The sequence below is a fragment of the Coturnix japonica genome, chromosome 25 (assembly GCF_001577835.2).
Source record: "Coturnix japonica isolate 7356 chromosome 25, Coturnix japonica 2.1, whole genome shotgun sequence".
In the NCBI taxonomy this organism is placed as follows: Eukaryota; Metazoa; Chordata; class Aves; order Galliformes; family Phasianidae; genus Coturnix; species Coturnix japonica.
Genome location: NC_029540.1, coordinates 1564057 through 1575405, shown reverse-complemented (window position 1 = coordinate 1575405; position 11349 = coordinate 1564057). Strand labels below are relative to the sequence as shown.

Below are 11349 nucleotides of genomic sequence, written 5' to 3'. Positions count from 1 at the left end.
GAGGCGATGCAGAGCTCCAGCAGGACTCCAGAGGTGCCATGGGTGTGGGAAAATAAAGCGCGTGCAGAGCCTCCAGCCAGGACCCAGACGGTGCATGGGGAGGTGGACAATAGAGGAGCCCGACCAGCTTGGCAGAGCTCCAGTCGAGACCGCAAGCAGGTTGCCCGATGAGGTGGAAATTGACGATGGGATGCCAGAGCTTCCAGCCAGACCCCAGAGTGTGCATGTGGTGGATGGGAAATAAGGGCATGCAGCAGCTCCAAGCAGACCCAGAGGAGTGCATGGGTGAGAAATAGAGGGGATGCAGAAAGCTCCAAACAAAACCCAGACTTCACCAGAGCAGTTGAAGTTGCATGTTCGCCCAGAGGATGTGGATGAGGACAGGACTGTTCTGCTTGGGTTCCTGGTTAACCGTACTGCAGAAAAGGAGGAGTGGTTTCGTTAACGGCATCAGCAACCCTCAGCTGGCAGCACCAGGCCAGATCCCCTTCCCATTGACTGGCATGAAGTGAGTAGATGCCAAAAACCACAAGGCCTGCCACTACCCCTGAAGGGAAAGGCTGTCTTGACCTTCCTGCAGAGCGAAGGATCACGCTGGCCACAGCTCAGCCTCTTCCTCTGCATCCAACCCTGGATTCTACCATGTTTTAGATTTGCCTGGGGGTTGTGGCTAGCCAAACAGGCATGCCGGAGCCGTGCCCCGCAGAGCCCGATACTGTTAACCAGAGTAATGGGCAGGCGCGCAGAGAGCCCCCAAACAAGCAGCTCCACATGGACCCCCCCCCCTCCCCTAAGTGCCTTTTCGGATTGGGATCTGACCACCCCCACGCCTCTTCCCCCAGGACTGAGCTCTTTTAGCCTTAGTATATCTTCTGTGTCCCTGCTGCGCTCACCCTGCTTGACTGGGCTGCGGTGCTGGTGCTGGCAGCCTCTCATTGTGGCTCAGGCTGCCTCAGAGCCGTCGAGTGTTGGCTGGCCGAGTGTCTCTAGCGTAAAGCGAGCTCGCCACGGCAGACCACCGCCGTCATTGAGAGGCGCGGCCTATGTTGGGAGCAGAGGCCGGGGATCAGAGTCCTTCACTGCGGGGCTCTGCGGGTCCTCGTGCAGTTTTCGTAATGCATCGGTGAAGTGCAGAACTATTGCGAGCCGTGGCTGTTTAAAGGGCAGCTCTCCAGCATGCTCGTCTTCGGAGATGACCTGGCCAGCCACTGTGATAGGACCAGACCAGGGGCTCGTCGTTCTAAAGGCCGAGCTGCGGAATTGCTGCGGCCTTCACCTTCAATTGCAGCCCCATTTCCACTGTTGTATCCCACCCCCAACAACCACACATGGGGTCACTCTGCCAAAGAGGCTCCAAGCCCCTCTACCAAATGCAGGCGCTCCCACAGACGGCAAGATTGATGGCCATTGGGGGCGATGTACGTAGTGAAGATCTTCCAGAGGCTGACTCAAAATAAATGATTTTGTGGAAACTATCAGCACGAAGGCACTCCGGAGGAATCGCGGATCGGTCTATCAGACGGTATGCAAACGCACAAAGAACCCAGACACATAGAAGAAGAAGGCTTTGCTATTAACCCAGCTGCAGCTGTCATCCCAAGCAATGAAACAGCACAACAAAGGGTTCTGAGAGGCTCCAGACACCCACGGGCACCTGCCAGGTTCTTACCTTGCAACAGCCTGGCGTGCTTTGTAAGCGGGCTGAGGGGTTGTCGGGAAACTGAAACCATATCTGAGGAGCAAGAAATAGCAAAGCGTTAGTATTGCACGCCGCTCCTTTCCCAAACTCAATGCCAAGGGTTCCAGCCCTGCCCACCTTCATCCCTCAGCTGTAAGGTGAGTAGGACAGTGAACTCTTTTGGAAGGGCTGACAATGTAGGACATTAGCGCGGAAATGGATCCAAGTTGAGAGGAAGATTTAGAGGTAAGGAAGATAAGGGGTCCTTATGGGCTCTTATAGGTGATATGGGGTCCCTCATTGGGGCCTCTACGGGGGCCTCTATGGGGTGTACTATGGCGTAAGGGTCCCTATGAGGGCTCTACGAGGTCGAATATGGAGGTCTGCTCTGATTTGAGCTCTATGGGAAAGGGTCTCCCTGTGGGGTGATAAGTGGGAAGATTTAGGGGTTGGGATTGTTAGGGGGAGTTCTTCACTTAGGGGCCCTAAGTGGTGAAGGCCCTGGAAGTGGAACAGGCTGAGCCAGGGAAGGTTGTGGGATGCCCGTCCTTGGGAGGTGTTCAAGGCCAGGTTGGAGGGGGCATGCCGGCAACCTGATCAATGGGGTCTATGGGAACTATGGCGTCTCTTATGGGGTCTTCTGGGGCCAACCTGATCAGTAAGGTGTATGTTCTGGCCCTGCCACGGCAGGGGCGGTTGGGAAACTACGATGATCCTTGGGTCGCCTTCCAACGCCGGGGTCTTCTGCTGATTCTATGGGGTGTAGGGGTTTATGGAAGTCTCTTAATTGGGCGTCGTTATGGCGTCTACTATGGGGGGGGTTGGGAACTACTATGATCGCTTTGAGTGTCCCTTCCAACCCGGGTCCATTCAGCTGATTCTGTGGGTGTGCTTACAAAGTGGGAGTGCGACCCTGAATCTGGTGCACCATGCGAAGAGATCAAAATCCTTGAGGAACCAAACTAAAGGCTTGGCCGGGTGCCACCCTATAGCATGTCATGAATGAGCCCTGAAGCATGGGCCAGCAATCAGATTGACCACTGTTAAACCCCACGCGCCCAGACCCAGTGAGCCCAACACCAGCTTGAGGCTCCAGCCGCAGCCTCAGTAGGTGCCACGTTGGTGTGCAGCTGCCAGTCACATTAGCGGAATGGCTTGATTGAGGCACTCACTCAAGGCAGCACTTGATACACGACCCTTTGACACAAAGGGTGAGCGAAGCCTGCCCTTCCCTACCTTGGCCCTGGGTTAGGTTCTTTTCTGGGCTGAGGAGGAGATGGAGTTGTGGTACGCCTGGTTCTGGGTGGGATCATCTGTTCGTCTACAGTTGGTCCCTGACGCGTGGTTCTGGGGATGGTAAATGTGCTGTCTGTATTGTGTCCGCTCTGTGGTACACGCACTCGACTCCTGCTTGAATGGACGAAATAGAGTGATGAGATTCACTAAAAAGAGAATGAAACAACACAAAAAAAAGTCGGTCTTTCCTCTCCTTACAGCCCTGCCTGTAAAAAGCGGAACGGAACTCAAAACTGCGCAGCTTTCCCATTTCAAACCTTCCCAAAGAGCCCATAGGAGAAGGGTGGGGCAACAACAGAAGCCCAAAAGGCCAAGGCACTGAAGCAAAACTTCGAAGGGATTAGCTGCTGAGCTGCAGCCTCTCACTGCTCTGAGTTGTCACATGCCTCGTCACCACTCAGCTAGCCAGCGACTCAATGAAGACACCCAGCGCCAAGAGGACACCAGGTTGCCATCCTATCGCTCCTGTCTGCAGATATATAAATACCCTACACCCCCCACACTCAGGAGAGCAACGGATCCTCGCTCCACGCAGGAGCAGCTGTGCTGGGTGTTCCCGTGCAAGGATCTCCAGCAGAAATTAACAAGTTTGCGTTTCGTGTTACAAGCACCAGAGGCCGATCGAGTCACTGAAAGCTGCTCAGACAGCTGCCTGGAGCTCGTGCTTTGCTGCTGCGCATACACTAGTCCCCCTCTTTGGACTATAGGCAGGAGTCAGAGTAGGGTCTACTAGTATGCAGCGTGGCTTGCAAGGGTCGGACTAGTAGTATGCAATAGCTACAAGCCTGAGGTGAGCTCCGTGAAGCTGTCGATGAGGCCCCAATGGCCTCATCCTGTGTTCGCTCACCTAGCAGTCGCTGACGTGTACTCGGGCGATCGCTGCCTGCCTCCTAGCTGAGGTTGGCTAACATGCAGTGTTCGCAGGCGTTGTCGCGTGAGTTGTGGTTGGTTGTGGTGGTTGTGTTTTGTGGGTGGGGGGAGTGTGGTGGGATGTTTTGGTCGTGGTGTGGTTTTGGCTGGGTCGTGTTCTGTGGTGTGGCGTCGGGATTCGGGTACTCGGCGGGTATGAGATACTTGAGTGAGTTTCTGGCTGGGTGTGGGTGGTGGGTGGGGTGTGTCTTGGAGACCAGAGAACTTTCTGGTTGTGCAACTGTCTGCCCCATATACTGGTGCGTGGGTGGGATGTGTTAACCCTGATTGTTGTGGATTATCTTGTGGGGTTTTTGCTTAGAGCCACGGGGGGGGTTTTGTGGGGCATTCGTGCCGAGTCGCGTGTGTTGTCCAGCGCTTGTATTTGGGTGTAGTGTGGATGGGGCTGGAGAGGAGGCATTTTTGTGATGATGTTGTGGTGTTTGGGAGAGAGCCAGAGTGTTTTGCTTGCTCAGGCACTCTGCGGGTGGGTCAAGTAGCGGAGCATCCCCCGGTCTGGAGCCTGCTCCCCCATAGCAGGGTCCTCGTCCGGGCCTCCAGCACACGATGGGTGGGATGGGTATATGTGCATTCTCCCCATGGCTGGAGCGGCCTTACCACTATAGATAGCGCTATTTCCACCCATGCACCTCTGGGTCTGCTGGAGCTCTGCACCCCTCTATTTCCACCCATGCACCTCTTGTTGAAGGCTGTTTGACCCTCTACCCACATCACACCATAACAGCAGCTTCATTTGAGCCTATAGTAGTTGTTAAAAATGCCCCCCCAGAGCTGGAAGCAGCTGCTGGAGCAAACTCCCAGCTGATGGAGTGGCACCATTCAAACACCTACTGCAGCTCCTGCAGCAGAATAAACCTCCATTCAAACAAACACCCTGCTGCAGCTCCTGCAGCAGAATAAACCTCCATTGGGAGGTTGGGATGCAGCTGCCCAAGTCTGTGCTGGCTGCTCTCACATCTCAGGCCTGAATCCAGATGCAGAGCAGGTTTCCTTGCAGCCTGCAGCCACCCCGGGTTCACTGCAGGCTCTTGGGATCATGTGTGTGCAGGCAGAGCAATGCAGTGCATTGCATCAGCTGCATCCCGCAGTATTCCTGCAGCCAGTTATGTGACATAACTCTCCCTTTCCTTCCCCAGCACACAAGCGTGGAGAGTGAAGCCAGCCTCCATTCTTCTGCTAGCACTTTCTCCACCTCCTCCAGCACGGTGTCGGCTGCTCCTCCGGTTGTAAGTGTTTCATCCAGCCTCAGCAGCGTCAGCAGCCTGGGCCTCAGCCTCAGCAGCAACTCCACAGTGACAGCCTCCACTCGCAGCTCTGTGGCAACGACATCAGGTGCTTCCCCCGCTGCTGAACCAAGGGAGCCTCAAAGAAATGGTTTCTGATGTTGGATTTGCCATTTAACGTTCCTTTTTCTTTCCCTTCTGCAGGAAAAGCCCCCCCCAACCTCCCCCCTGGAGTCCCACCGTTGTTGCCTAACCCGTACATCATGGCTCCAGGATTGCTCCATGCTTACCCGGTGAGTGGGACCCCCCAGCACTCAGCAGCGTTGTGTCACTTTGTCCTTCCTGGTTCCACCTTTTAACCTGGTTCACTGTGTGACCAAACCCTGGCAGCATCAGGATTGAGGGGTTTGGAGCTGCTGTTTTCCATCACAGCCCTAAGGGAGCTGCCCTTTGGTTAGTGCAGGTCTGGAGCTGTGTGATAAACATCATACAGAACAAGGGCAGCAATGCCACGAGGGCTGGGGTTGGTGGCACAGCTTCCTTCTGAAGGTGAAGACATTTGGGTGCTGCAGTTGCATTTAGAGGAGAGCTGAGAGCTGCCTCTATGCAGCCTGAATCAGCACTGCCAGCCCTTGGTGCTCTCCTTCCTCCCTGCAGCTCTTGGCAGTGCCAGCCTTGCAGCAGTGCTGGCTGCCTTGGGAATGACATGGGTCTGGACCTTCTGCTTCCAGCTTTACCTGGGCTGAACGTTGGGTATCGATTGGATAAATGACTTTTATCTGCTCTGTGTCTCTAACGTCACCTCCTGCTCTTTTTTCTAGCCACAGGTGTATGGATATGACGACCTGCAGATGCTCCAGACGAGATTCCCATTGGTGAGTGCTGCGGATGGGGCACAGATCGCAGTGCTGGCTGCAGGCTGGGAGATGAAGGGTCCCCCCTCTTTAGTAGAGGGGCAATGAATGAATCCCCCCTTCACCCTTGGGAATAAACAGCAGTTCATGCTGCTGTATCAGTGGGAGCAGCAAGCAGAGCTGTTCTGTCCAACAGTGTCACGAGGAGCCATTGTAGAGCTCACCTCTGATCCTGTAACTGAGTATTTGAGGGTGGTTTTTAGTTAGGAAGCAGGACGTCATCCCTTGTGATGTGGTGGGGAAAGCACAGTCAGGCTGAGGGGTTGCACACCAGTAGACCTTGTCTGGTTGTTCCCATAGCCAGATGAGGGGGACGGTGCATGCAAGAGAAACCTGGGCTTGTGCAGGCTGAGGTCAGCCTCAGTGTGACCGATTGAACTGCATTGCTCTCACACAGATGGTGCCTGCAATCTCTGCTTTTCACAGCGCGGCTGCTTTGTGTCTCCAAACAGAGCTTGTCAAACTTCTCCTTTCTTTTACCCTTCAGGATTATTACAGCATCCCATTCCCTACGCCCACCACCCCACTGACTGGAAGAGATGGCAGCCTGAGCAGCAATCCATACTCTGGTAGGGGAATGGAGCAGTTGCTTTGAACTCATGTGTGCTTAAGGAATTGCTGGCGTGGTGGATCTCTCCTTTTCCAGCACTGCTCCCCCATCACTTCATCAGGAGCTCTTTGCAGAAGTGCTTTGACCCAGCACTGAAATGCCAAGCTCAGAGTTCAGCCCCGCTGCATGCATAATTAGCCAGCTTAACATTGCTGCTAATTAATGTCTGTGGCTGCCCTCGGCCTTGCCTTTGAGCTGGGGGAAATTCACTGGCTTTACTGTGTGAGCTCTGAATGGGGAGAGTGTTTGTATAGGAGAGCCAAGCAGGTGCTCCCAAAGAGGAGCAGAGGGGGGGACTGGCTCAGCCCCACTGCCAACATAGGATGGGGAGAGGAAGCGATGCTTCCCAGTGCTCCCTGTGGGCTGCTGGAGCTCTGCAGCCTTTGGGTCAGTGCCACCAGGCAAGAGAAGAGGGAGGTGAGAGCTCAGCTTGTAGAAAGGAGCCATTCACACACACTCAGCTGGAGGATGGTTGGCTCTGCTCCTCAGCAGGAGCTGGTAGGGATGGGGTGTAGGGCAGCCCCCCCCAGCTGCTGTGTTTGTAGGGCTGTGTTTGGGGTGCTGATGTGGATGCACGGAGGGGACCCAAGGCTTGTGCAGCACCCAGCAGCTGGTGGTGGGGTTTGTGTAGGCAATGCTCAGCTCCTTGGTCCTGCAGTGCAATAAGCACAGCTGGTGTCACTTCACATGGTGGGGGGGCTGGGGGCTTCAAGAGGGGACCCAAGGCTTGTGCAGCACCCAGCAGATGATGGGGTTTGTGTAGTCAATGCTCAGCTCCTTGGTCCTGCAGTGCAATAAGCACAGCAATAGGAACAGCAGGTGTCACTTCACATTGGGGGGGGGGCTGGGGACTGGGGGCTTCCAGAGGGGACCCAAGGCTTGTGCAGCACCCAGTAGCTGATGGGGTTTGTGCAATGCTCAGCTCTTCCATCCTGCAGTGCAATAAGCACAGCTGGTGTCACTTCACATTGGGGGAGGGCTGGGGGCTTCCAGAGGGGACCCAAGGCTTGTGCAGCACCCAGTAACTGATGGGTTTTGTGTAGGCAATGCTCAGCTCCTTGGTCCTGCAGTGCAATAAGCACAGCAATAGGAACAGCAGGTGTCACTTCACATTAGGGGGGGCTGGGGGCTTCCAGAGGGGACCCAAGGCTTGTGCAGCACCCAGCAGCTGGTGGTGGGGTTTGTGCAATGCTCAGCTCTTCCATCCTGCAGTGCAATAAGCACAGCAATAGGAACAGCAGGTGTCACTTCACATTGGGGGGGGGCTGGGGACTGAGGGCTTCAAGAGGGGACCCAAGGCTTGTGCAGCACCCAGTAGCTGATGGGGTTTGTGCAATGCTCAGCTCCTTGGTCCTGCAGTGCAATAAGCACAGCAGGTATCCCTTCATGGGTGGGGGGGGCTTCAGCTGTGATGCTTCTGCTTTAGCAGAGGGGTTGTTTTGTTGCTGATGGCGATGCTGCATCCCCTGCAGGCTGAGCTAGAGCGCAAACAAACTGTGTTTGTTCCTTGCTCAGTTTCCTTCCCTCTCTGCTACAGGCGACTTAACAAAATTCGGCCGAGGCGACGCCTCCTCCCCTGCTCCTGCAACGACTTTGGCCCAACCGCAGCAGAGCCAGACCCAAACCCACCACACCACGCAGCAGACGTTCCTGAACCCAGCGCTGCCTCCTGGCTACAGTTACACCAGTCTGCCGTACTACACAGGGGTACCGGGGCTCCCCAGCACCTTCCAGTACGGGCCCGCCGTGTTCCCTGTGAGTCCCCATAGGGCAAAGCATTGGGGTTTGGCTCTGATGAGCAGCTCAGCCTCTTCTCACTCTGCCCTTCTCCTTCCCTCAGGTTGCTCCTACCTCTTCCAAGCAGCACGGTGTGAATGTCAGCGTCAACGCATCAGCAACCCCTTTCCAGCAGCCCAGTGGTTACGGCTCTCATGGATACAGCGCTGGTAAGTGACCTGCAGGAGCATCCTGATCCACAACAGGGCTGCTTTTCATTTCATGGCAGGGCTTGTTGGCAACCTCAATGTCTGTATGTGATGGCTCTGGGGCCTCCGCTCCCTTCATTTCTCAGTTTATTCCTTTATTGGTTGGTTGGTCGTTCATGGGAACGTATTTGGTTGCTGTGTTCAGAGGAAAGAAGAGGAAACCAGCAGCAAAACTGCCTGCAAACCTTCTGGGTCTCACTGCTGGTTGGGATGGGCCGGCTTTGGTTCTGCCTCAATGGCCTTTAGATTCCAGCTGTGCATTTTCCCACTGCATCTGAGCCCTTTAGAGCTGCTTCTTTCTCTTTGCAATGATCAGCTCTGCAGCCTGATATAACTTACAAAGGAAGCAGCACTTGAGTCAGGTTACCCTCATTTGCTATTGCCTGTTTAGTGGCTGAGGAGCTCGCAGCCCTTTGTGCTGGGGTTGATTTCATCTCCTGCCTGCTCTTCAAGTTGCTCTTTCCTGGCCTTGCTGCATTTCTGGGTGCCCCCAGCCCCTAAATCCATTTCTGGAAGCTTCCAGAAGCTGCCGTTATCCACAGCAATAGAACACGTGCTTGTTACGAGCACACACAGCTCTGCTCCTTGGGTGATGCCTCCAAACCTCAGCTGACATCCAGGCCGCTCTGACCCCCCAGTGCTGGTTGCTGAGCCCTGACTCTCCCGTTTCCTTCTGCCAGGTGTATCTGTGACATCCAGTAACACGGGTGTGCCGGACATCTCGGGCTCTGTCTACTCCAAAACTCAGGTGGGTGCTTTGCTGGGTAACAAGATGGAGGAGGGGTCTGTCCATGGGGGCAGCTGGATGTGGAGGAGGGAAACATGTGGCCTTTCCCATGTTTAAAGCAGCTCTGAGCATGGGGAGGGTGGAGGTTGGAGCATGGCTCCCTTCTCTGCAGCAGGCACTGACTGCCTGGCCCATGCTTTGCTATGGGTAATGCACGTGGGGTTTTCCATCCCATTGCTCTGTTCCTCACTCATCTCTTCCCTCCTCAGCAATCCTTTGAGAAGCAGGGATTTCACACTGGAACCCCGGCAGCCTCCTTCAACCTGCCTTCAGCGCTGGGCAGCGGCGGCCCCATCAACCCCGCGACGGCAGCCGCCTACCCCCCGACCCCCTTCATGCACATCCTCACCCCGCATCAGCAGCCCCATTCGCAGATCCTCCACCACCACCTCCAGCAGGACGGGCAGGTAAGCAGCCCCTTAGACCCCCAGGGGTCTCCATACCCCTCAATGGGGGCATCTCTAGGGCTCTCCCTCCCCCCCCCCCTTGGCCCTTTTCCCCTTTCTCCTTCCTTCCCTTATACCCCACAGTGGACACACGCCGTGACACACACATGCACATACACACAGGGATGATGAGGATGAGGTGAGGAAGGCCCGGGGGTGCTGTACCAGGTACGGTCGGGTATTGCCCCTGCACGCAGACACACCTGGGTCCATCCTGACCTCTCCCATTGGCAGCTCCATAGGCCGGCAGGTTTCCTTTATCCACAGCCACGACCCCGCCGTAGCTGACAGGTCTAACAGTGGATTTCTATTGTCATAGTTTGTCCCTTTATTTTTACATATCCTGCTACTGCAACAGCTTCCATATTTGCAGATGATACTGTGCTGCCAACGCCAGCAGGAAGATCAGGTAATGAACCTCTCTGATGATGATGATGATGATGCATTGCACTCGCCCTGGGGTCTCTCCCTGCCCCTAAGGCCCCCCAGGCTCACGTAGCCCCTTCCTTCTCCCCATGGCCCCACCAGGCGAGGAGAGGAGCCCGCAGTCAGGATGTGCACAGACACACACACACAAACACACACTCCATACTCAACCCCTTCCCCCTCTCTCCCCCTCCCCACTGCCCCCTTTAACCTCCCCCGGTGCTGATTGATTCGGGGTGCAGCTCTGCAGCCCCGTGATGATGGTGGTGGTGTCACCCAGTGGGGCTGCAGGGATGGGACCCCGGGGCCGAGCTCAGCGCCCGCTCCCTTTGCTAACCCACCTCCTCTACTCCTTACCCCCCCCCCCTCCATCATCCCCCTCCCCACAGAGCGGCTCCGGGCAGCGCAGCCAAGGCAGCTCCATCCCCCAGAAATCCCAGGCCAACAAGTCTGCCTACAACAGCTACAGCTGGGGCACCAACTGAGCGGGGGCGGCCCCCACCCACCAACTGCTTCCAACTGAGACCCCCACCGAGCGACGCCGACCTATATGGGAGGAGGAGGAGGAGGAGGAAGAGACCCCCACCCCTTTTACCACCCCCTCCCACCCAACAAGGGGCAGCGCCGGCCCCGGGCAGGGCAGAGCTGGGGCAGCTCCACATTGTCTGTTTTCAGCCACCTTTTTCCTGTTGTATGTAATATAGAATTTGTATTTTTTTGTTTTTGTTTTGTTTTTTTTCCTTTTCTTTCTTTTCTTCCTCTCCCTTCTCCTCTCTCTCTGCATTCAGACTCTGTCCCGTTTGCCGTAGGGGCCTTTATTGCTTTATACTCCTTTCAAACCCCCCCTTTGAACCCCCCCCCCAATTCCCTGCTCCTCCTATTGCCCCCATGGACCCAAAGGAGTGGAAGCTGCGCGGCCGCCTACAGCGAAACCCCTTCTATTAGGAAAATAAGAGCAAGTAATTGATATGAACAGCATTGTAAGATGAATTAGTTGAAGTGGTTTCTTTTATTTTATTTTTTTTTTTGGTTTATTTTGTTTTTTTTTTTTTTT

General features: G+C 55.3%; 1 protein-coding gene across 5 annotated transcripts; it reads left to right on the top strand.

Moving 5' to 3' along the window:
* The first annotated feature begins 4863 nt into the window (after nt 1-4863).
* LOC107324480 (ubiquitin-associated protein 2-like) lies at nt 4864-11135 on the top strand. Of its 5 annotated transcripts, none has more exons than XM_015884527.1 (10): nt 4864-5236; nt 5332-5420; nt 5955-6002; nt 6529-6610; nt 8189-8406; nt 8492-8597; nt 9317-9384; nt 9633-9830; nt 10228-10278; nt 10685-11135. In XM_015884527.1, the coding sequence occupies exons 1-10, from the start codon at nt 4879-4881 to the stop codon at nt 10778-10780; spliced, it is 1314 nt and encodes a 437-aa protein (XP_015740013.1). In that variant the 5' UTR covers nt 4864-4878; the 3' UTR covers nt 10781-11135. The 5 variants fall into 5 exon arrangements, with proteins under 5 accessions (XP_015740013.1, XP_015740014.1, XP_015740012.1 ...); XM_015884528.1 differs by having other exon boundaries at nt 5949-6002; nt 10243-10278; XM_015884526.1 differs by having other exon boundaries at nt 5949-6002.
* Nucleotides 11136-11349: the final 214 nt, after the last annotated feature.

Coding starts and splice junctions, on each gene's coding strand:
- LOC107324480 (XM_015884526.1), top strand. CDS start 4,879: ATGCAGAGCAGGTTTCCTTGCAGCCTGCAGCCACCCCGGGTTCACTGC. Junction 8,407..8,491: donor ACGGGCCCGCCGTGTTCCCT/GTGAGTCCCCAT, acceptor TCCTTCCCTCAG/GTTGCTCCTACCTCTTCCAA. Junction 9,385..9,632: donor CTGTCTACTCCAAAACTCAG/GTGGGTGCTTTG, acceptor TTCCCTCCTCAG/CAATCCTTTGAGAAGCAGGG.